This window comes from Maylandia zebra, linkage group LG5, assembly GCF_041146795.1.
Source record: "Maylandia zebra isolate NMK-2024a linkage group LG5, Mzebra_GT3a, whole genome shotgun sequence".
Taxonomy (NCBI): domain Eukaryota; kingdom Metazoa; phylum Chordata; class Actinopteri; order Cichliformes; family Cichlidae; genus Maylandia; species Maylandia zebra.
The window spans coordinates 15,231,740-15,258,294 of NC_135171.1; the positions used below are offsets into that span (position 1 = coordinate 15,231,740).

The window sequence follows — 26,555 nt, forward strand, 5'->3', positions numbered from 1 at the left end:
CCTGTTCCATTAGTGTGTAACTTGTGAAGCACGCATTAAATGTTCTGTTTCACTCTCACACACCCATATGCACGCAAAGGTTTATCTGTGCAGTCAACAGCATGAACTAAATGCACGCCTTTCAGTGTCTAATAATTGTCATAAACAAAGCAGACAAATACTTTACTGCCTTATTACAAAGGCCGTGTAGCTTTCCCTTTTAATTATTACATGTGAGATGTTGACGGTTGTAGATTCTGGGATTGAACAAATGCAAAGCATGAGCCTTTGTTGTTGGGAGCTGACAGGAATGAAATGGAGAAGATTTACAACAGCAGCGTGGCTTCATGAAATGCACAGAGGACTACTACAACTGCCAGAGGGGTTTTGATATGAACATTATCTGAGACAGAGATAATGATAAAGTCAGGTGTACCACATCTTTGATATAGACAGTTATAAACACTAACATTATCTCTGTGTGGTTAGCCTTAATTACTTTTGCTGACCAGTGCATTCCCCAGCCAGGAGGTGAACTTGTTCTGTAGCGATTTTTTCTAATCATTTAATTGCAAATCTTTATTTCCCACAACAGGCAGTGAGATTAAGACAGTCATTCACTGTCAGTGTGGCACTCTGTTGTTCATAATTAACACATGAAGGATAGACTGTGCGTTGCAAAACGAAAAGTTGTCACTTTGGGATCTTTATAGAAGTGTTGTGTTTTCCAAAGCCTTTAGATGGATCATGAGTCATCATTCTTGTGACGCACAAAAGAACTTTCTAACGTCTGTTTATGTTTGTGTAAATGGTTGCACTTTGATCCAAACCATATTTTTCTAAAACTTATAAAGTTGTTTGAATGAAAAAAAGAAACACTGAGTAAAAATTTTAATTAAAAAAAACGTTTCCTGGTGTGACATCTTTTTAAATTTCTACTTTCTAAAGTGTTTCTTGTCCAAATAGTTTCCCCGTGGAGCACAAACATTTATCTGGAGCCGTTTTGTATCTGCATGATAAGAGGAAGATCACAACACCTCTTTCATATTTAATTCTCACAAAATGAGAGCCTACTTGGTAAAAATGTCATGGCACCAGGATCTCAGCCATTGGAATACTTTATAGATGGACATCTGCCAGGATCAGATGAAAAGCTGTTTCTGATGAAAGTCACCTTCTCTGTAAGCCTGTTTTCCCGATGGTCTGTCAGAGGAACAAATTGACCACTGGCCCTCTCTGGTGTGTGCTGTTCTTAAAATATTAAAGAAGACTCCTTCTACTAGGGAAAATGTGAAAGTGCTGGATTCACACAAGCCTTAAACTCTTACCGCATATTATATTCTTTTCTATTATTTGACAGACAGACAGATGATTCATACCCTGTGACAATGTGGGTTCAAAAATATTAACATGGTACACACGTATAAAAGCAATCAGCTTGAGAGACCTTGGGCTTTCCAACAAATCTAGACTCATTAACAGAAAAAACTTACAGAACATATTTGTTTTAATTGGTTTTTTTTTTATCCTGTTAATATATGAATGTATGTATTCCCCATATATAACAACCAATCTACAGTCTAAGTATCTATGTGATAAAGAATGTCATGTGGAAAATTAAGTATACACAGCTTACAATAGAAAGTATCCAGGTGTTAAAAATCAAATTGAATTGAATAATTGATCATTAGCAAGTGTGAACGTCTCTATAAAAGCAGATGTTTTGGTAACTTACTGGTCTGAAGCACTCAGGTGTGCATTAATACAGACATCATCAGGGATCTTGGAGAAGCAATGCTGCTCATCAATATGGGTAGATTTATAATGTCATTTCTAAACAATTTGAAGTCAATCATTCATTCTACAGCGACAAAGATTCACCAAGTTGAGCTGTTTCTAAGAGCAGACATCCCGGTAAATTGAGCCCAAGGTCAGACTGTGCAATGCTCAGAGAAATTGCAAAAAATCCAAGAGCTACATCTCACACTACATCACAGGCTTCAGTTAGAATGTTAAATGTTAAAGTTCATCACAGTACAATAAAGAAAAAGACTGAGCAAGCATGACTTGTTTGGAAAGGTTTACAGGGGAAAGTCTGTTCACTTTAAAAAATAACATAGCAGCACAGCTAGGCTTTGTAAAGTTACATCAAAAAACACCTCAAGACTTTGGAACAATGTCCTTTGGACTAATATGACCAAAGTGGAGATGTTTGGCCACGATGCACCACAAACACCTCATTACCTCTCAAGCATGGTATTAGAGGAGTGATGATTTGGGTTTGCTTTCTAGAGTCAAATGTGAGTCTGTCCCAAGCACAGCAGCAAATCTACACAGAATGCCTGGAAAAGAATCAAGGTGCTGCAATGGCCCAGACAAAGTCCAGCCCTCAACCTAAGTGAAATGCTTTGGTGGGACCTTAAAAGAGCCTGGAATAAATGCATGCCTGCAAACCTCAATGCATAGAGGCAACAATGTAAAGAAGAGTGGGCCAAAATTCCCCCACAACAACATAAGAGACGGATAGTCATACAGAAAATGTTTACTTCAATGTACTACTGCTAAAGGTAGTTGTGCAGGCTACTGAATAACGGGCTGTCGTTTTTCACACACACTTCTTCTGAATTTTGGTCCAGTTATGCTAAATAAGAGAAAGAAAGAAAGTGTGACACATGTTGTTGCTCATCTGAAGATTTATTTAAATTATTTTAGAACCTGTCAAGGACCAAGTGATATTATATCATGTCCCTTTCATATGACTCTAGCTGTAGTCAAGGCAGGCTGATAGCTTCACTATCTTGCACATGCACAGTGGATGACTGGTTAAGATCCTGTCACATATGTCTGTGATTTACTTGTGAAATGAAAAGCAAAGAAATGTAATAAGTGGGGCTGTATGTCAACACAAAACTCAATTTAGAGATGTGGTCAGCAGGTCATATTGACATGCGACAAATCAATGCTTTACAAATAAAAAAGAAATCCTTTTGTTTGCCTAAAGCTATAAAATAACACCAATATTTAATGGTAAAGTGCAAGGTAGCAATGGAAGAAAATAGGAGAGCACTTCATCAAATAAAGAGTGAGCAGGTTTGCGTAAAGATATCATTGATTTTATTTTGGTTTATCTTTTTGAAACAAAGGTTAAAATGCAAAGCAGTTTATAGGGGAATGAATTTGGTTTAGGAAGTTGAATACATTATTTTAATTATGTTTATCTTTTTTTTCTTTTCTTTTTTTAACCAGAGCAGGAATGCATCACATATTTGCAGGACAGCCATGCAAAAGGCAGAAGAAAGTAACAAAAAACCAAATTCATCACTACAACACTCGTGCCTTTATTCAGGATGGGCATTGGTCCACAGAAATTACGTAAAAGGAAGCTGGAGCCAAAATCCACTGGCTTGTATTCTCGTTGTTGGAAAGACAGCTCATGCGCTGCTGGAGATGTGCATTATGCATATAGGTTTCTGAACAAAGGGATAAGCTTCAAACAAAGCAGGACGCAGATACAGTCTGGTCTTTGAAGCCTTTGAACTACGTTATCAAACACAAACAATTACACTGACAAATCAGTGTCACTTCATATGCATTAACATTTGTTGATGTGGTTAATGTGCTGGCACACATTTATGAATTACATTTGCATACAGGTGCTCAGCTTTGTACACTCAATTGCTTTTTCTTTCTTTCTTTTATGACTTGATTACACACTGAAAGGCTACTGGAGGACTAGGTGTGACTTTGTGAACAGGGATCAATTTGTGAAATGTGAAATTTGGAATGGCATGTTAATGCTTTGTCAAACAATGCACCGCCTACAGAAGCTTAATGCTAATGGCTATCAGGTGTAACTGTTTCGGACGAGCGTGACAACCAGCAGCACAACATTACAGAAGACTTAAAAAAGATGGGAGTGGGCACTTTAGATTTAGATTAAAGACATAAAGTGGATGGGGTTTTTTTTTTGTATCCAGCCACTCATTATCTTCCACTTCCACTCCAGCGTCTGGGTTTTTTATATGTCACACAAACATCGTAAAGCAAAAGCTGATCATTCACCAAACTTGATTTGTAACAGCACATCCCTTTTTTTCTAACAAAAAAAAGTATATTTTTATTTTAGGTTTAGTTTCTTTTTAACCTCCTTTTTAGGCAGAAAAATCCCTAACATCTCTGGGGTGCACCCTAGACAGGTTGCCAGTCCATCACATGGGTAACACAGAAAACAGAAAACCGCACATTCTCACATGATCATTCTGGAATAAATATACATCTTTTTTTTATTTATATATTTTAAAGTCATAATCCAAAACTATCTGAGCAGGCTGGTGCCAAAAAGTGTAATGTCATACTTTAAATTTGGAAAAGCAATTCTGGGAAAACATATTCCATTATTATTCCTGTTTTAATATGATGCCAAAGCAAGCAGTGATCTAATGTCAATAAATTTTGCCAGGAGTAGAGCACTTAGATTATTGGCTTTCTGTTCATATTACACAACTGATTTTGGCTTTCAAAGCATCTGTGCCTTAGGCTAATGTCTGTTTCCAGCCCCAACAGATAAACTGAAAATCTAGCACATAAATAATCTGTTATAAAAACATTCCAGCAGCAGACCAAGTCAACATGGCTAAAGTTGTGCACAGTGAGCAGTGAGGTGAGAAAGGATAAAATGAATAATATTTCCTCAAGGGTAAACAAGGTGTGTCTGAGAACTCCTACTAAATAGCCTATTGAAATAAGGAACCGATAGAACCAATCAGATAGCGTGAAGGGTAAAAACGGGAGTTTGTTGCTCAAGTGGCAGAGGAAGCCATTGCTCATGGCCAAAGCGCTTTCAGCCAGCCTTAGAAAGGGAGGAGTAATAGTGTGAGCAGAGTTGGAACTTTTTCCTTCAGTATGACTTCATGCTTGAATATCAAGTCAAAATGAAATTTTCTGCTATGCTGAAGCTGTAGAGCGAAGAAGTCTGCCACTGAGGCGTCATCAGTACGACTGACTAATAGAACGACCTTGATGTAACCCGGTGTTAAAAACGGGATTAAAAGTATAAATATTCATACTCTCACAATGGGAATAAAAATTGATAAAAACAAAGTTAATTATAATAAATACTGATAAAAAGCATGTAAACATAAGTTTAATTAATATGTACATATGTATATGTAATATTTAAATGGTGTGGGGGCAGGACTTAGTCCTTTAGAGTGTGTTTGTTAGATCCACTGAGCGACCAATCATTGGCCGGTCTGACCCTCCCCTGTCTGTGTGCGCTGCTTAGACACCTGTGTGTGCCTTCGTGTGCCAGTCAGATACGCCAGAGACACAGACGATCAAAGATCCGTTTACCCGTGCGGCGAAGAAGCTAGCTGGATAGTGAAAGTCCTTTCTCCGGCGAGAATAATAAGAGTGATACTGTATTCCAGAGCAGAGGCGGAGGCAGACATTTGATACACCCGGGGCTTAGCCCTAAAGGATAGTATGCATGTGGGATTGGGGGGGTTTGAAATGACTGAAAGATTAATTGGCTCTGTTTTGAGTTTTGTTCAAAAAAAAGAATGATTTTATATAGGTTATGTTGAAACCAAGCACACCATTGTTTTTCTTGTGACATTACCAATAAGTTTGATGTGTCACATGGCCCTCTTCCCATTGAAAAAACAAAAGTTGTATTCAAGATGGACGACTTCCAAATGGCCACCATGGTCACCACCCATCTTGAGGAGTTTTCCCCCTCACATATACTAATGTGCCACAAACAGGACTTTAATATCACCAACCATTCCCATGTTATTACGGTGTATCCATATAAATGGCCCACCCTGTAGAACCTGTCTGATCTGGCCGATATTTCCCTTCTGTCCTCATACTGTGGTTAAAGGTAACTATTCTGCCCGTACTACATCCAAAGAAGGCAAGAAGTAGCACTAACAGGTCTTACATGCTCACTACTAGTATTGCACCACCAGTGTTACATTGACATTTAAACGCTGGTGGTTAATTCTCACCTTAATGCCACCTAGTCACCAAGGTCACACACAGACGTGAGAGGCACAAAGAAATTTCGGTCTAGACAACCCAAAATGTGATGTCCACATATGTGGACACCAGGTCCTAGGAGGGGTTCACTCCAGGTTCTAAATTGCTCATAGGTGTGAATGTGAGTCTGAATAGTTGTTGCTCTGTGTTAGCCCTGCAACACACTGGCAACCTGTCCAGGGTGTAATGTGTCTCTCATCCTTTGTTAGTTGGGATAGTCTCCTTGCTACATGCAGTTATAGAGAATTTCGTTTTTGCTTTCAACATTGAAATACTAGAAACTCCCCAGCAGCCAGGTTGTCTGGGTGCATTTGATCTTGGCATTGTCCAGTCCGGACGGAAAAGATTTGACTTTTTCACTGTCTTTACCAAAGTTTAAACTGATGTGCTGGTTCCTCTCAGTGTGTGAACTAAACATGCCAAATATGAACAAAATATGAACAATTTGTGAGCTATCGGTGATAAAATAAATTTTTTTACTACTCATTAAGTACTGTATTTTTTCAAAGTGTTTTTTCTAGTTAATATTGATAGGTTTATGTTGTAAGTCAGACATATAGTGGAACCTGTCAGGCAGGGGAGAGGAAACAAACAGGATCCAAGAAACAAAAGAATGAGCTGACAGCGAGCCTTTAGTACAGCTGATGCAAAAGATACAAAAAATAACAAAAACCACAACATGAGGTACATGAAAATCCAGAGAGAATAAATTGGGCTGGCTGCACACACACACACACACACACACACATTGACAAAAAGGACAAAAAAGCAGACAAGATTATAAATACTCAGAAGTCACTGGGGACAACGAGCAGATGAGCGGGGAGACACAAGTGAAAGCAATTAACAACAGGTGAAAACAATCAGGGAATCAGAGGACAGGAAGGAAGCAAACCTGACAGCAGACATGAAAGAAAACTACGCTTCAAAGCAAAACCGGAAACAACCAAAGGAAACTAACAAACACCAACACAAGAACTTAAGATGTCAGAGACTAGGCAACACGGAGGGACAGAGGCATGAATGCAGAAATAAGGTACAATAAGACACAAGCTGAGGAAACTACTAATACTACTATTAAATATAACAATACACCGGAAAGAAGACAAAACAAGACAAAATAGAACATGTAACTGGTTACCACATTAAAAATAAGCAATAAAATCTTATCTTATCAATAATGTGAGAACTAAGTCTCACATTAGACTAGAATAATAAATAAGTCAAAATCTAAAAATTCAGCTAAGAACAAAACACAAAATGTAAACCAAGACTGGAACCAGTTCAACCAGTGACAAGTGACTCTCACAATAGGTGAATAGTACTTTATCTAAATGCATCACCAAAGTCATGACAGGTTCACATTTTACTTAAAGTGCCAATTTATATGACTTTTAGCATAATTTATTGATTCAGATTCCTCACTCACTCACTCACACTGGCTTTGGGCTTGCTGAAATGCCTTTAAGTGCAGTTTGTTTATGACAGTGACTCGAGAGCAAACTTTATTACAGTCAAGGGAAAAAATAATAAAGAAATTCCCCACCACCACTACCAGACATCCACAGTCAACAGACCTTCTCCACAGACAATATACTAAAAACTTGGAGTGATGTGGTGGTTATGTTTAGCCCACTTTTCATTTACTAAACTCAAATTTCTTGTCTTGATTTAAAATTTCTCCAGCCTCAAAACCATTCTTACAGAAAACAACACGACATATACAGGGAGTGCAGAATTATTAGGCAAGTTGTATTTTTGAGGAATAATTTTATTATTGAACAACAACCATGTTCTCAATGAACCCAAAAAACTCATTAATATCAAAGCTGAATGTTTTTGGAAGTAGTTTTTAGTTTGTTTTTAGTTTTAGCTATTTTAGGGGGATATCTGTGTGTGCAGGTGACTATTACTGTGCATAATTATTAGGAAACTTAACAAAAAACAAATATATACCCATTTCAATTATTTATTTTTACCAGTGAAACCAATATAACATCTCCACATTCACAAATATACATTTCTGACATTCAAAAACAAAACAAAAACAAATCAGCGACCAATATAGCCACCTTTCTTTGCAAGGACACTCAAAAGCCTGCCATCCATGGATTCTGTCAGTGTTTTGATCTGTTCACCATCAACATTGCGTGCAGCAGCAACCACAGCCTCCCAGACACTGTTCAGAGAGGTGTACTGTTTTCCCTCCTTGTAAATCTCACATTTGATGATGGACCACAGGTTCTCAATGGGGTTCAGATCAGGTGAACAAGGAGGCCATGTCATTAGTTTTTCTTCTTTTATACCCTTTCTTGCCAGCCACGCTGTGGAGTACTTGGACGCGTGTGATGGAGCATTGTCCTGCATGAAAATCATGTTTTTCTTGAAGGATGCAGACTTCTTCCTGTACCACTGCTTGAAGAAGGTGTCTTCCAGAAACTGGCAGTAGGACTGGGAGTTGAGCTCGACTCCATCCTCAACCCGAAAAGGCCCCACAAGCTCATCTTTGATGATACCAGCCCAAACCAGTACTCCACCTCCACTGGCGTCTGAGTCGGACTGGAGCTCTCTGCCCTTTACCAATCCAGCCACGGGCCCATCCATCTGGCCCATCAAGACTCACTCTCATTTCATCAGTCCATAAAACCTTAGAAAAACCAGTCTTGAGATATTTCTTGGCCCAGTCTTGACGTTTCAGCTTGTGTGTCTTGTTCAGTGGTGGTCGTCTTTCAGCCTTTCTTACCTTGGCCATGTCTCTGAGTATTGCACACCTTGTGCTTTTGGGCGCTCCAGTGATGTTGCAGCTCTGAAATATGGCCAAACTGGTGGCAAGTGGCATCTTGGCAGCTGCACGCTTGACTTTTCTCAGTTCATGGGCAGTTATTTTGCGCCTTGGTTTTTCCAAACACTTCTTGCGACCCTGTTGACTATTTTGAATGAAACGCTTGATTGTTCGATGATCACGCTTCATAAGCTTTGCAATTTTGAGACTGCTGCATCCCTCTGCAAGATATCTCACTATTTTTGACTTTTCTGAGCCTGTCAAGTCCTTTTGACCCATTTTGCCAAAGGAAAGGACGTTGCCTAATAATTATGCACACCTGATATAGGGTGTTGATGTCATTAGACCACACCCCTTCTCATTACAGAGATGCACATCACCTAATATGCTTAATTGGTAGTAGGCTTTCGAGCCTATACAGCTTGGAGTAAGACAACATGCATGAAGAGGATGATGTGGACAAAATACTCATTTGCCTAATAATTCTGCACTCCCTGTACAGCACACTTTCAAAATGTAATCGTTCATAGCCTCCTAAACCACTAACCTGACCCAGCAGCTCAGGCATCCCCAGCACTTGCCCAGTGAACACTCCTAAGCAGATTAGAATGGAGTTGAACTGGCCAATCATACCTCTGAAGTGTTTTGGGGAAATTTCTCCCAGGTACATGGGGAGAGCACTGAGAGCAATACCTGTCAGAAAGAAACAAGCAAACAATATATTAAAACCTATTAAAAACAATATATTCGTGTCTATGTAGACACCCCTGTCATCAGTATGTATTGACATAGTAGAGGAATATGCATTCACGTATCTTGGCCGTATCTAGGATCTGTAAGCATCAGCTGTCTTTAAAAGCATTGGGGGTGTTTTTATCAGTATCGAAGTCTGTTTTGTTTTACCACATAAATGTGCAGACACACCAACAGCTCCACTGCACTAACACACACTGAACATCAAGTCACATTTCACAGTTGGCTGTCTTGAACTGTGGGGCACAGTCATGGGTACTAGTATTGATGGTCTGTGCATTAGAAACGGTCTACACTGAAGAACAAGTTAATACTTAAAAACAAATCAATTTCCACACACTACAATTTGTAAACAAGTTACCCCACGCTTCTGTAAATGTGTGTATTTTTTTTAAAGGTAGCTACTATTTCTCCGTTGTGGTATAACCAAGCTACTATTAAAACCAAAACTGAGTTGCATTTTATGAGGTAGCACTTTTTTAGCACATGTGAAATCAGTGATCATTGAATTTAAAACACACAATGGCTTCTTCAGTTCTAACACCAGATGGGAAGTCCCAGGTATTTGACCTCTAATAGTGCTATCACCTTGGATGTGCTCTTTGAATGACCATCACTGAGTGGAGGTCGTGGCCTGTGACACCATTTATCTGCAACATAGTCTTGAGATACCTTTCCAGACGACTCTACCCACACTCACACATTGAGTCAAGTCATCTTAATGACTCATGTGATTCAGGATGGGGGAACATCTCACACCAATTCAAACCTGATGCAAGTGATTCGCACGATTGACACCAAGAAGCACATCTTAGCTGATGTGACCCCAGGGACTGAAAGGACTACAGCAGTGACCTGCAGCCCAGGAACCAGAAGTAAGCCTCCAGTCTGAGAGCAAAGTGCTCTATTAGGATAATATGGTACTATCAAGTCTATAAGGTATGATGGGTCCTGTTTAGCCCTGTGACAGACTGGCGACCTGTCCAGAGTGTACCCCGCCTTTCGCCCTATGACGGCTGGGATGGGCTCCAGCGCCCCCCGCGACCCTGAAAAGGATAAGCGGAAGAGAATGGATGGATGGATGGATGGATGGATGGATGGGTCCTGTTTATTCGAGATGTTAATATGGAAGAAATACAGTATTTTGTCCTCGCCCATGTCCAGTACTCTCACTGCAGCATTTTGGACTAACTGGAGGTTTTTCATGGACCTTTTAGAATAACCTGATGATAATGAATTCCCATAGTCGTAGAAGTAAGTAAAAAGCCAGCGTCACTACAAGAGGTGATGTATGTAATTAACATTTTCTGATAAGGTCAACCAGATTAAACTTAAAAATATCATCATAATTTACATGATTAACTGAATTAATATTTTCTTTGTACTCCCTTACACTACAGCATTATGCTCTATATTGAATGTTCTACACTCTCTGATGAGTGGGAAATTATAAAAGCATATTTCTTACCAGAATCCACCCCCATAATGAGTCGTCCAATGATGAGCATCTCAAAAGATCTTGACATTTCACCCAGAGACAGAAGCACAGCAGCTATTACAGCAAAGCTGTTATTCAGCAGCAAGGTCCCCTTTCTAAAGTCAGTAAGAAAAATACATGAAAAAAATGTAAAAATTAACTAAATGTAACTCATTAAATTCAATTTCTATAGTGCTTCACCTGGGATGAAAAGAACTTCACCTAACAAAAAACTAGCAGAGCAAGAACTATCAGAGATAGCCGAGTTTTAAAAAGTTAACATCATGGAATAGCTGAATAACTTTTTATAGTTTCAAAGGAACACATTTGAGGCCATCACAACAGAAAAATCAGTTCTGTAATGGAGGTTTCTTACACTACGCTGAATCTGAAACTATTTCATTATCCCTAGTTGCTAGTATTCTATAAAAATTAACCCAAGCTCCCAGAAGCACCAAGTCAGTGGGAACTGTTCCTCTTCTTGACAAGTAACAATCAGTTCTCAATCACTTATTATATAACAGAATTTAGTGCGGCCTCTAGCCATGCAGGACACGATTACACCAGGTCGCATCAGCTGTCACAACTGACCCCCGTTTCAAAGAGCATCTGTCTGTCCTGCCTGCTGAACCTCTTCTGTTGTCCAACTGTTCTGGTTTCCAGCCTTTGTCTTGACCTCATCTCTTCTTTGGTCTTCCTACCTGTTCCCTGCTGTATCTTAACCATTAGCCTCTAGCATGGCCCTGATGGAGCTCCACTTTCACAGCAGGTCCTGCCTCCTGGAGTAGTCTCTTTTTAATCCCCCGTCTGCAGCACCTGGGCAGCACTGTTTATCTGCCTTGCCACCAGGCCACCCAACATCTCTGGTTCCCTTGTTCTCCAGCATCGGGCCATTTGCGTGTGATCTCCAGCTCATCTGCGTACTTTTACTTTACCAGCCTTTGTTGACCAAGTTTCTTTTTTTCTTCAGCATGCCTGTCTGCCGTGTGTGCGCATTCAGGTCTTGTCTGAACTGTACTTTTTTTAATGTCAGGGGTCAAAGAAAAATGTTTTCTTCCTATTGATTTTTGCTATCTTTGAAGTGAGATGCTTAACAACGCCACTGAGGCTCTCAGAGCAGCACATTTCGTAAGTTATAGCATTTGTATTTCAACATCAGTCACACAACACCAGCAGCATGATAATCAGCCGTGTTTTGTTTCTGAGATGAAGGCTTTTCTCTCTTGCTGTGTCTAAATCTACATTTAAATCTAAAATTTAAATACACTCATTTATGTAGCAGTGCAGTTGACCACAAATGTTTATTAATCTCTTTTCATGTCTGTGGTGAAATGTCCACACACCTCTACTGATTTTTTTTTTAAAACTAAACCTACCTCGGCTTCCCTGGCATACTTTGAAGTGTGTTTCATTTCAATTGCTCCATGAGTCCTCATTAAGTTAACATATATATTCAACTCTTGTCCCTGACATCTGAATTTCAACCTTTCCGAAACTCTGTGTAAAACTTCCAGCTGACCCACACGTCTAGCAGGGAATGTGGAGGGAAAATGAATTATACACTTCAACCTAATTAACACAGTGAGGATCGCAACCTGAGAAATCCAAGGTGAACCTCAAGGGTATCTTAATTGTCTGAAATGACTCTGAGTAAAAGCTTCATAAGTCTCTCTGTGACACTCTTGTCATTAGTGGATAACAGATTCTTTAGAAGACGTATCATTTCATAGCCCTGAGGTGATTTTGTTAGTGCCTGAACGTGTCCCTTGAGGATAGTAGGACATGTGGCTCTGCAGTCCAACACATAGGTGATCAAAAGTTAAAGCTAAATGCATCACGCTGGCTGTGAGATTGGATCTCATCATGCAGTATATAGGCTGTCAAACCAGTGCAAGTCAGTAAAGACCAATACCTTTTATGTCCTTGGAGTCAGTGCACTGACAGTCTTTTATGTCTTAAATCCATTACAAAAACTTACTGGTACTTGATCATTGTAAATGGAGGCTAAAGACAACAGTGAGATTGCTACAGAGTAGATTTAAAATTATTCATTATTGTACTTAAAGGAACTGGTTGTCTAACGGAGCCTTGTACCAAAAGGGAGACACGAGGAACAAAAATAACACTTGTACACTTTAAGGGTCTGTGTTTGTATTTAACATCACTGTTATTTAGTCACAGCTGGAGAGGTGAGCCACAGTGTTAAAACCACAATGATTTTGTTGGATCATTTTGTTAAATTAACATCATACTGAGAAGCCAACAGTTCGTGCACAAACAAGGTCATTTACCACCTGCCTAAGCACTGTTGCAGATCAAGTGGTTAGTGGTTTCTTTCTTCCCTTGCTAACAGCAGCACACCACACTTCAAAAATTCCCCTTTCTTGTGTTTGTGCAGCACAGTGTTATCCTGCGGTCCCTCGATTTCAATCCGACCAAGCATTTGTGGGATTCACCAGAACAAGCTCGATCCAGAGAGACCGCTCCCCACAACAAAGGAAGCCAAAGGATCTACAGTGTTGTTCATATTCACTCATAACATAATCGTTTGCACCAAAATGACTGCTGTTCGCCATTCCCTGATGAGTGAAGGATATAAAAGCAAACTTCTTACCAGTGATATTGTAAGCACATAACAGTGTTCTCACCTGCCCAGTACTTTGATGATTAACGTGGCAGACAGGGCTCCAAAAAGGCCTCCAATAGAAAATATGGACACTGTGACGGACCAGAGGAGGGTCACCGTCTCCGCTGAAATAGGCTCCCCATATCTCTCAATCCATGTCTTATTGTAGAAAGCTTTAATGTACTGCAATACAAAAGGAACACAAAGAGATGTTTTAAATGTGTTATTCATATGGATAAATGGTGAAAACAAACAAAAAACATTGATATTTAAAAAGTTTAAATGTAAACCTAGAAACCCCCAACACATGTTTACTGAATATCATATGTATCATGAGTGTGTTTTTACATTTCCAATCTGACTTTATGACCTAAACTTTGCCTGGAGAAAAGGACTACCAGGAAATGATTGTTAAACAATATGATCTGAAAACATTTTGCTTTAATACCAGTAATAATATTGGTAAGATTTTATATCTGGTCTCCACAATATGCAAATAAATTAATTTCAGCAGGCTTAATGCAGGCATGTCATTAGCCCTGGGCGGCCCTGGATGTTTATTGAATAGCTCCAGATTTCATAAAAGAATTGTTTATTCTTTGCATCTGTATTCAGGTTTGTCACATGTGAAACACTCTTATCTCTCTCTGACCTACCTGCCCTAATGCGATCTAAAATTTGTTCATGTGTTCATATACGTGATTGATTGACTCCTTGTATCCAATAAAATGAATAAATGACGTGTAAAACACCTAATCAATCATCACATCAAAAGTTTGAGATTTGGATAGTTTGACTGGAGCATCACGATAGCATTCTTTTTACAGACAGTGTCTGACGTTTTGTATAACTTTACTTTAAAAAATAGCAAATAGCGTAATAGCAACAAACTGAGTGACTTCATTAAGAAGTTGAAGCACAGGCTACAATGAGTCAGTGAATGCGTCGCATTAAATTTTTACGGCACTTGTATCAACCCACGAGAATTCTAAAGTGTCTTCATTGAGCGTGAAGACGTCGGTTGCATAGAAAGCAAAGGGCCTTATAGCTTTTTGATCTTTCATTTAACAACTGCGACTGAATTCCTGTTAAACCAAAGCTGAAGCCCTCCCTGTCTTCAGCACTGTCAGGAAGGGCAGTGGTCACACAGTTGCTGTCATTGCTTGCTTTGGCTTAGGAGCTACTCATTGTAAGCATCATGTATCACGAGCATGATTGCCGGCTTTGCTTAACTTAAGACTGAAAAATGACCTTTGATGTCACTTCAAATTTGCTGAAAACAATTCTATCGCTAGGAAAAGGGGGGGGGGGGGGGGGGGGTTTACAGGTTACACCAGTTTCTACAGGGCTTTCATCACCCTTATCGCTACTTTTACTGAAGATCAGCCAAGTCACGTGCTATAGATAAATAATTACTAGGGGTGCAACGATATTCGTATCGATATTGAACCGTTCGATACAGTGCTTTCGGTTCGGTACGCATATGTATGAACAATACAACATTTGTAATTTATTTTATCAACTTTCCTTCTGACGATGCTGTCTGTGTTGAGCGCTCAGTGAATCTGCGTTCGACTACTCCGCCTAGGCTGCACTGTGGAGCGCAGATCCACTGAGCGCTCAACACAGACAGCATAGTCAGAAGGAAGAGCGCAGGGCAAGCTAGCAAGACAGAAGTTAAGCTTTCCTTGCAACATGGACCCCCCCCCCCTCATTCAGATCTGGCGTTTGGAATTATTTTGGTTTTCATGTGACGTATGACCCTGAAGGTAAGCGAGTCATGGACTAAAGTAAAACAGTATGTTGGATGTGCCACGCAATGCTCAATTACATGGGTGGGAACTAGTGTGTTAGCGCAGTTAGCTCGTTAACGTGTTGGCCGTCTAGCCCCATGCACGGGGCGATCGGCGGTAGCTCGTTAACAGAGATTTGCCGTGTTGTGGCATTAAGGTCATTTCAATGAGATTAACCTGAAAGCACTAGTGGGAACACAACGAATATGACTGCACATTTACGCCGACATCATCCTAGTGCAAAGACAAAAACAACAAGCATGCTACTAACTTTAGCCGAGTCATTTAGACAGCTGTTAGCACATGATTCTCCTTATGCTGCTGAGAATATAGCCCAGAAGAAGCGGATAGTATAGCTTTTATTTTGGAAAGAGACATTTCTCTGTAATAAACTCTCTTTTCCAAAGATGAGTGATTCCTCAATCAGATACAGGGCTCGCAATATCGCTAGCCCGACGTCCTGGGGCTAGCGATTTTTTCAGTCGGGCTACCAAAATCTATCTCTTCCCTGCCCGTCGGGCTATTGTAGGAAAAATATATGTCAATGCTTTTGCATTCTTTCAGAAATGTAGCTGGGTAATTATGTCATTGGCATCGGTGAGCCACTGTCAATATGTGACATATTGAAATCGCGTTTGAATTTGCGCTTGTTTTTTTGCTTTCACTTTGCAATCGTGCGAACTGTGTATAGAGACGACAGCACTGATCTGTGAGTGATGATATTTTGTGCACCAATTCCTCTGACATCGTCTTATTAATCGTTAGCTTACTATGCAAACATGACAAGTGAAATCTCCCGCAGCAAGCTTAAACATGTGAGAGGTTGATCGCGCAGAGAATCGCTGAGCATTATGTGAGTCCGTGTGTAAAAGCAGCAGGATTTATATTTTAGTTCTGCTGAGCCAAATAAGACAGGTCAGGGTGAAGGTCAGGGTGTTGTTTCAAGATGGCGCCGAGTATGGCAGCCTCATCACGAGCTCCCCCAAGCAACGGCTTTCTTCTGTGTTTAATTTTACTTTTCCTTTATTTTTTCACGAGCAGCACTTGTCTCCTTGTGTACGACCGACAAACCTTACTGGACATAAAAGACGGTCTTTCTTATAACTTTCCGGAGTTCAAGTTTTGCAACACGGACGCTCCGTTTGCAGACCCCCCATTCATCTCACCTGAGACGCCTTTGTTCTCTGGCCCTGGAGGCCGCAAACGCCGACGCAGAGGGAGAAGATCTGGCGTTCTGGTTCGACTGAGACGGCGCACTTACAGACCACCGTTACCCAGTTTATTACTGGCTAATATGCAGTCTCTGGAGAACAAGCTGTGCGAGCTTCGGGCACGGATCTCATTCCAGCGAGAGATGCGGGACTGCTGCGTGATCTGCCTCACAGAAACCTGGCTATCGGACAAAGTACCGGACTCCGCAATACAACTGCCGGGGTTCTCTGTGCACCGCGCGGACAGGTCACAGGATCTTACTGGGAAAAGCAGAGGCGGTGGTGTGTGTTTCATGATCAACAACAGCTGGTGTGATTATGCGAACGTGCACCCGGTCAAATCCTTCTGCTCACCGGACCTGGAGTACCTGATGATTAAGTGCCGGCCATTCTGGCTACCGAGGGAATTTACAGCAGTGATTATTACGGCTGTTTACATTCCCCCACAAGCCGACACTGACCGTGCACTCAGGGAATTGTACAGCGCGATCAGCAGCGAGGAAACCGCACACCCAGAGGCAGCGTTTATCACAGCCGGAGACTTTAATAAGGGAAACCTGAAGAAAGTCTCACCAAAACTCCATCAACACATCCTTTTCAACACACGTGGAAACCGGCTACTCGACCACTGTTACACCTCTTTCCGGGATGCGTACAAAGCCCTCCCCCGCGCCCCATTCGGCCAATCAGATCACTGCTCCATCCTGCTCCTGCCCGCCTACAGGCAGAAGCTGAAACAGGAAGCTCCAACCCGGAGGGCGGTGCACTGTTGGACGGACCAATCGGAGTCTGCGCTGCGGGACTGTTTTGATCACGCAGACTGGGAAATGTTTCACGTGGCCGCCAGAGACATTGATGAATACACAGACTCAGTCTGTGGATTTATCAGGAAATGCGTGGAAGATGTCGTCCCATCCAGAACAGTCAAATCCTTCCCAAATCAAAAACCCTGGATTAACGGAGATGTTCGCGTGGCACTGGCGGCACGGAACACCGCCTTTGCCTCCGCGAACACATCGGACTACAAACACGCACATTACCAACTCCGGAAGATGATCAAAGCAGCCAAACGTGAGTACAGGGACAGGGTGGAGCAACAGTTTGACAACCCTCGGAGTATGTGGCAGGGACTAAACACGATCACAGACTTTAGAGGGAAAACCAGCACACCGCAGACCACGGCCTCTCTGTGTGAGGATCTAAACGTATTCTACGCTAGATTCGACACAGCGAACACCATGAGACTGGACAGTGTGCGCACCGCGGATGACGTCAGTGCGCACACTGTGTCTGAGGAGGATGTGCGGAAGTGCTTCAGGAAGGTGAACGCACGCAAAGCTACTGGTCCGGACGGGATTCCCGGCCGCGTCCTCAGGTCATGCGCGGCTCAGCTGGCTGGAGTGTTCACGCACATCTTCAACCTTTCCCTCTCTCTGTCTGTAGTCCCAGCCTGCTTCAAAATGGCCACCATCGTCCCTGTACCCAAATCCTCCACCATCTCCTCATTGAACGACTGGCGACCTGTAGCCCTGACCCCCATCGTAAGCAAATGCTTCGAGAAGCTGGTCAGGGACTTCATCTGCTCTGCACTACCCGACTCACTGGACCCTCTACAGTTTGCATACCGCCACAACAGGTTCACTGATGATGCCATAGCCCTGACACTACACACTGCCCTGTCACACCTGGAGAAGAGAGACACGTATGTGAGAATGCTGTTTGTAGATTACAGCTCAGCATTCAATACCATCGTTCCCTCGAAGCTGGACAGGAAACTGCAGGATCTAGGACTGAGCAGCTCCCTCTGCAGCTGGATCCTTAGCTTCCTGTCTGACAGACGCCAGGTGGTCAGACTGGGCAGCATCACCTCATCCCCCATCACACTGAACACTGGTGCTCCACAGGGGTGTGTACTGAGCCCTCTCCTGTACTCACTCTACACCTACGACTGCACAGCCACTAACAGCTCCAACATCATTGTGAAGTTTGCGGACGACACTACAGTGGTGGGTCTTATCACCAACGGTGATGAGACGGCTTACAGGGAGGAGGTCAGCGCCCTGACCCACTGGTGTCAAGACAACCATCTCACCCTCAACGTCGCAAAGACAAAGGAGTTGATAGTGGACTTCCGGAGGTGCAGAGAAGTACACACCCCCATCACCATCAACGGCGCTGCTGTGGAGAGAGTGAGCAGCTTCCGGTTCCTTGGAGTACATCTGGCTGAGGATCTTACGTGGTCAGTACACACAAACAAAACAGTGAAGAAGGCGCAGCAGCGCCTCTTCTTTCTCAGGAGACTGAAAAGATTCGGCATGAGCCCCCGCATCCTCAGGACCTTCTATCACTGTGCCATTGAGAGCATCCTCACTGGATGCATCACCACCTGGTATGGCAACAGCACCGCCTACAACTGCAAAGCTCTCCAGCGAGTAGTGCGGTGCTCTGAACGGATAATTGGAGGTGAGCTTCCCTCCCTCCAAGACATCTACAGGAAGCGCTGCCTGAGGAAAGCGGGGAGGATCATCAAGGACTCCAGTCACCCCAGCCATAAACTGTTCAGACTGCTTCCATCAGGAAGGAGGTTCTGCAGCATCCGGTCCCGTACCAGCAGACTGAGAGACAGCTTTTTCCATCAGGCCATCAGACTGCTGAACACGTCATAGACACCTCAGCTTCACTACTGGAACTTCAACATTATGCACTCCACACTGTATATAAATGCCACTTGTTTTGCACATATTCAACTCTGTATATTTTATATATTTTATTATTATTATTATTATTTTTTTTTTTTTTTTTTTTTTTTTTTTACTATTTAATTTGTAAAAATGTGTATACACACACACACACACACACATACACACACACACACACGTAGGAAAATATTTAGTATACACATCCAGAAATGCATACACTATTATATATTGTACATATATTTATTAGTTCAGGTTGGCCATTCTTGTATTTTGCTCGTTTGTGTTGTTGTGTTTGCACATCTCTGTTGCTTGTGGGGCTCGCACACAAGAATTTCACTCGCATGTGCTGTGCCAGTGTGCCTGCACATGTGATGTGACAATAAAAGTGATTTGATTTGATTTGATTTGAAGAAGTGACAGCCAAAGAAAAGCTTACCACAAAACGGAGAAGTTATGACAAATCAGACTATAAGGCAAAAAGAAAGTGCAGCTTTATGGTTTCATGGACAAAATAATTTCTGTGGCTGCAATATGATGAGCTAAATAACCGGGGCTGCACATAAGTGGTCCGCAGGTGCGCATTCGCTGTCAAAATAAAAAACACGCACAAGGGTTAGGGTTAAATTTAAAAACTGTACTTTTGAGTTAAAATATATATTTATAATTTTAATAAATGACAAATTAAAAAGGCATGAACATTTTTTTTGTATCGAAAAAATATCGAACCGTGACACCAAAGTATCGTATCGAACCGAACCGAACCGTGAATTTTGTGTATCGTTGCACCCCTAATAATTACCAAAGATATTACTTCACATCATCATCACATCACTCCCTGCAAACATCCACCGAGTTCAGTTATTCATGTGTTCAACAGTTATTTCTCACCAGCATCACAGCCACAAAACACAATCAATATTTTTAGATTTTGTACCATGGCAACATCTGTTTGACATGGCTATATAATATTTTACACTCACTGGTTTTCTATCAGAGTGAAGCCGTTCATGAGTCGATCTGTTGTTATGTTGTCTCAGTTAATGTCAAGCTGTCGTAAGAAATGTTTGCATAAATAATGATTAAGACTCCTTCATTTTTATAACAGGTGTTGTGTCGAGGGGAGATTAATGCCATGCCACTATCATGCACATTAATTCAAAGATGTTACTGGTGCACCCAGTTACCTCCAAGAAAATGTCTTTGTGAAGATTTCTTTAGCAGGGTAAATTTGATGTCTACAGAAAATGACGGTAGTTATACATTATTAATGAGTAAATTCCCATCATCTTGACATTGTCTGGAAGTGGAATGAAGAGTAGCAAATAGTTTTTTGCCCCTACTTTGATGCTTCTCCTCTAAGATGAGGTTTGTGGTCTACTTGCATATCTAATGTCTGATACCTCAATAGCTCAACCTATTAGAGTTCAATGGAAATGAATTTTTAACACTTCATATAATATTCCTTTGCCCACATTTGAAGATAGCTCGCTGCTGGGGGTGGCCCTGCTGTGCGTGGAGAAAGCTGAATGTTCATTTATAGGTTTTTGTGCCGCGTGTAGAAACGATTGTGGCTTTAGTGAACTATTAAAGAGATCGACTCGGTCTTTTTTGAAATGTAGTGAGAACTCTGTCTGTAACATTCCTTCTGTTGTGTTATCCTAATTCAACTCAACGTTTTTGTTGGTTTATTCTGTTCGGCTTTTGTAAAGACAGCAGGAGAAGTGGTGAGCCCTACTGAGGTGGAGGAGAGCCAGCGCTGCATAAATGATCAGCTGGTGCTTCTGGTGGGCAGATTCTATAAAGGGGAGTAAACAAAAAAGCAATGGCTCAACAACGACGTAAACTGGAGAATTAGCTGCAAAATACAGATTAAACAGTAGGTGGGACTTTTAAGTTTGCTAAGCCAAGCAGAAAACAAAATATCCAGGCAACAGATTTTGGGGTTGTGCAGAGTGGAACTGTGTGCAAAGAAGATCTGGAAGGTTAATTTTTGTTTGCTTGTTTTTTTTTAATTACTTCTCAATTTTCTTTTATTTATTTTTTGTTAAGTGCATTTTACACCCTACTAATTCCATGCAGTAATCAGTAGGTCGCTTGAAAATGAGAACCCGTGTCTCAGTGAGGTTCATTTGTACAAATAACGGTGAAATAAATTTAAAATATAAAATAAAATCATCACATTTCTGAACAAATTGTTAAAAAGGAAAGCCTTAATAGTATGTAGGCTGTGTTTTGTTGAGTTCTACCAAGTATAGAGAAGTGAACAATTAGAAACATTAGGAATGAAGCCCTTAAGATGCAAATAAAACCAGCCTGTTACAAAGTCTCACACAGCCTAAACCCAGGGTGCCCATAATGTTTTTTAATGAAAGCAAAGCAATTTCAGTTATAGCCTGCCACTAAGAAATTTGGAGGATTTGTAGAAGATCATACATGTACAGCATTTAAAGAATAATCCACTTGGATAGTAGGTCCTAGAGAACATAATAACATGATGTCCTTGACAAGAAAACAACATTTCAAAACTTTACATTCTGAAATAAAAAACAGTGGGAAACTTATTGTCATTGTTTAGACAAAGAATGCATTGTTCATAAACTGTGCTATCATTTTTGCGCCTCTTATTTTTGAGAGGTACTGTGACAAAATATGCAGGCTCTTGGTAAGCGTACAACTACCACCCCCTATATATTGTTTTCAAGCTTGTTTGGAGGACTCATAATCTACTGAAGGCACACTGAGAAATACATCATATGAATCTGTTCTGTTAAAATCTTCCCATATAAGGTCAATCATCTATTTTCAAATTTATTTTAAAATATGGACACTGTTAAGAGCAGTATCAAAATGTGAAATTACACTGAACTGTCAGAAAGTACACTGTAAAACATAATATTATGCTTAATTTAAAATATAAAGTAGACTGAATTCACTTTTTATCAGCTTTCTAAACTACAGCTCCTTAATCTGAGCTTGGGAATTGTACTACGATGAAAAATAAAATCATGTTTTTTGTGTTTTCTGCAGTATTAGTTGTTAGTGTAGGTGTAACTGCAGAGCTGAAGGTCGTGGCGCTTGAACACTAATTATATAACCTGTGAGACACCTAATTACCTCTGAACAAACAAACAGCCTGATTGGAAAGCATGACCTCTGAAACACGTTTCCCATTCGAGTGGCACCACATAATTGAACTTGTACAGAACTCAAAAATGCAGTTTCTGTTTCACCAGTCAAAGAAGATGTAATGTAAACTTACAAGAACATTGGCTGCACATGTTGTATTTTTCGGATACACATTACTTTGCAAAAGCAACCCCTCATTTCTTTATATTTTTTGCTGGAAAATTTGAAATAGTTGTAGTACTGAAAAATACATAGAAACACATTATATAATGCAAAAACAGAGTCCATACATTTCATACAAAAGCTAGAAAGTCAGTATTTGGTATGACCACCTTTACTGCTTCAATGCTGTTGAGGTTCAAGCTCGAAGAAGACTCGTGACTCATTGTATTGCACTGTGTATTTTTCTATCCAAGTATGCTTTTAGTGCATTGGCAGTGTGTTTGGGATCGATGTCATACTGAAAAATTAATGGTAAATGGTAAATGGCCTGTATTTATATAGCGCTTTACTAGTCCCTAAGGACCCCAAAGCGCTTTACATATCCAGTCATCCACCCATTCACACACACATTCACACACTGGTGATGGCAAGCTACATTGTAGCCACAGCCACCCTGGGGCGCACTGACAGAGGCGAGGCTGCTGGACACTGGCGCCACCGGGCCACTGAAAAATGAAGCTGCTGCCAGTCACATGCTTTCCAGATGATACTGCATGATGGATCAACTTTTTCATCAGACCTATTGCCACTGATTTTCAGTCCTGTCCAAAATGTAATGTACAGTATATTTAATATAAGTATATGTATTTGGTCTGGAGGTTTAGGCTCCCCTGCTCTCAGCTGCCCAAACAAACTGTGAAACCATTAATCTGGCAGGACACTCCCCTGGGACTGTCCTGCAATCACATGGAAATAATACCTATATATAAAAAGTATACCTAAAGGTATTATGTATCGGTATAATACCTGTAAATGGTCACTGTACTGGGGATAAGCCTGACTACAACAGTGTCTATGAGTCCGATATACTGTGTTCATTTTGAACAATTTCTTCTTAATGGGTGGGGGGGTGGGGGGGGGGGTGTCTCTGTATCTGCAGAGCTACAGTTCTGTCAATTGTACCTTTATTAGAAGCTGGTTTTAGCACTGCCATTCAATATTTATGGATGAGTACTAAAAGTTTAATTACCGCACAAAGAAAACATACAAAATCACTTGTGGTTCCCTGCAAAAAGGCTGAGAACAAGTGTTTGACTCACCAGAGCAGGAGCGTTGACCACAGAGAGGTTGTAGCCATAAAGGAAAGATGAGCCCAGGGAGCCAAAGAAGGCGGCACACAACAGGCAGGCTGTAAGTGACTGCTAACGAGAGAGCACACATGAACACATTATGCTAGTCATGCAGTCCTTTCCAGATTGGTGTTGATCAATGCCAAGGGCAGATTCAGTCAAGGGAATTCAACCCTGGGTGAGTTGTGTTACTCTGGGCATCAATGCTAAGAAAACAGCTTCTTAAATCCATGCTTTGTTTTTATTTTGTCAATTGTTTCATTTTAGCGCAAAGTCAACACTGTGTGAAATATATTTCTCATGACAACGTGATATATTATTACTGAAAATGACAAAGGAGGATGGAAATAGGAAATAAACCATATCAAGGCTAAAACTGTGATGACCTGAAAGAAGCTCATTAAAAACTTCAATACAAAAGAGAAGGATAGAAATTCAATAAATGCAATAAAGGGGTTAAAATCATAAAGGTTTGCCCTCAGTGTAGCACATGATGAAAGGAGATAACATCATTAAATTGAAACCATTTTCCATTAGAAGAAGAAACTTGATTAGCAGATTGTATTGCATACTTGCTTTATGAGTATCCTCTTGGCAAGGTGCTACGCTCTCCATCAGAAGGTTGTGCAAAATATTAAGTAAACGAGTTATAGAAGACCATGAGTTTCTATTGGGTATAGGTTTACGGGAGAGAAAGGGTTAAATAATGATCAGGAATGTTAGGAATCATCCTCGGGGGATTATACTGGGGTAATCTAGGTGTTTGCTATTACATGTTGCTATAAACCACTGGAGAAGTCTAGTGGCAACAGCAGAGGCACTGAAGAGACAACAACAACAACACAACCTCCAAAAAGGGAACGACTTTATACTTGGTAACAATCATCTATGGCTCTCTCTTTATCCTTATTAGGTGATTTATCTCTTTCTTCTCTTTGCTTTTTGTTAGTGTCTTGAAACCGTTCCGGCAGCCTGGGTTGCACAAGAAGTCCAGCTCCTCAAGGATGACACATTTATACATGCCACTGCAAGATGTTTGCCGTGTCTCACAGAACAGTCTCAAAAATGTAAAGGAGATCCCAGGAGACGGGTCGTGGAACCATCATCAGCACAGCACCAGGATCTGCTCCTCTGTGTAGGAGGAACAGAAGAAGCACTGCCAGAATACCACAAAAAGACCTCCAGTGGGCTACTTCTGCATGTTTCTGACCAAATTATGATAATCAGAGTCCTTGAGCATGACATGAGGGCCTGACTTCCTGTAATGAGGCCTGTGTTCAAACTAGTGTCATTCAGCTTGATTGGCATTTGCCAGAGAAACCCCAGAACTGGCAGGTCTGCCATTAGCACCCTGTTCTATTCACAGATGACAACGGGCTCACATTGAGCAGATGTGACAGATGGGAAAGAGTCTGGAGATGGCGTACCAATCATTATGCTACCTGCAATATCATTTAACTTGAGTGATCAAAGTAAGCATAACCTTGGAGGATCACACAGATCTCCATGTGTTAGTACCAGTACCCTGACAGCTGTTATGCATGGGGATGAAAACCTCAGATTCACCGTCCGGCCTTACGCTGGTACAATGAGTCCTGGGTTCTCCTAATTCAAGACAATTTCCAGCCAACTGTGGCCAGAGTGTACAGGTTACTGGTTGATTAACGCACTGATACCACTGACTGGCTCTCACTTTCCCAAAACCTGAATCAAATTGGGGATCTCTGGAACAATCTGAGTCAGTGCATCCAAAGACACCAAATAGCTTCACAGAGTTCACTAACAGCCTTTTCCAGGTCTAACAGGAGGAGAACCCCAAGGACACCAGCTGTCATCTTATCAGGCTGTTGTTGGGAGTGTATACAGACAACATATGCACTAGTGAGCCACATATTATGACACAAGTTGTATCAGCATGTGTTTTCAATTTTTAACTCTGATTTTTGGTGTGTTTTCAAATGCAGTCGTCAAAGGTTTGACGATTTTTCATTTCCACTGACGAAACGAAGTAACACAATGTGTGCCAATCACTGTGTTCAACTTGAATATTTTATTCACCAAGATCCAGTGTGTGGTTTAAGTGCACATTTTGTAAGTGTAATTAATTTGTTTTATAGCAACAAACATATTTTAAAACATCATACAGCATTAAGTGAAGGATGATAAGCTTTTCTATGAAGTACCAACCTATACCTTGGACCAATAGACTGCAAAGACGAGCTAAAAAACTGAATGCACAGTATTGTTATCAAGTCCATGAGGATAAGATGCAGCAGAGCTATGAGGAGCCAGTGATTAAAGCTGAAGAAAATGAGTAGTAGACTGTAGATAAAGCTTTAGGAGGAGGAAAGGAAGGAAAAGTTGTGATTCCAGCTCATAATGATAAGCTAAAGGGGTGGGGTGTGGGGAGAGGAGAGGGGAAGGATATTCTGGATATCATTTGAAATTACATTTGATCCACAATGCTATCTGATAAAATGAAGTCAAAGTAAAGGAAACTACATCACAGTTAAAGGAGATGAAGCTGAAACAGAATACATAAGGCTACTGCGAGCCTTGAATACGCATGTATAAGTCATCCTTATATATTTTTAATAAAGAGTAAAATCTCAAGCAATCGCCTTAAAACCCAGGGAGTAGTGTCATATAGGGGAAATTGATATCTCATATTTTTAAAGGTTAAAAACTCACTGATAGTAGCATCTTTCCCACAGTCCCTTAAAAAATATGTCCCAGTGACGCTGAGAGTTGTTTTCACGTGTCTTTCCATGCATT

General features: G+C 40.9%; 1 protein-coding gene across 2 annotated transcripts in view; it reads right to left on the bottom strand.

Moving 5' to 3' along the window:
* slc2a9l2 (solute carrier family 2 member 9, like 2) overlaps positions 1-26,555 on the bottom strand; it is a 114,071-nt gene that overhangs the window by 73,946 nt on the left and 13,570 nt on the right. For both annotated transcript variants that reach the window (XM_004545267.5, XM_004545266.5), the window contains 4 exons: positions 23,751-23,852; positions 13,682-13,842; positions 11,025-11,149; positions 9,351-9,496 (listed from right to left, as the gene is read on the bottom strand). In XM_004545267.5, the coding sequence (XP_004545324.3) occupies positions 9,351-9,496; positions 11,025-11,149; positions 13,682-13,842; positions 23,751-23,852 (534 nt within the window). The remainder of the gene's footprint in view (positions 1-9,350; positions 9,497-11,024; positions 11,150-13,681; positions 13,843-23,750; positions 23,853-26,555) is intronic.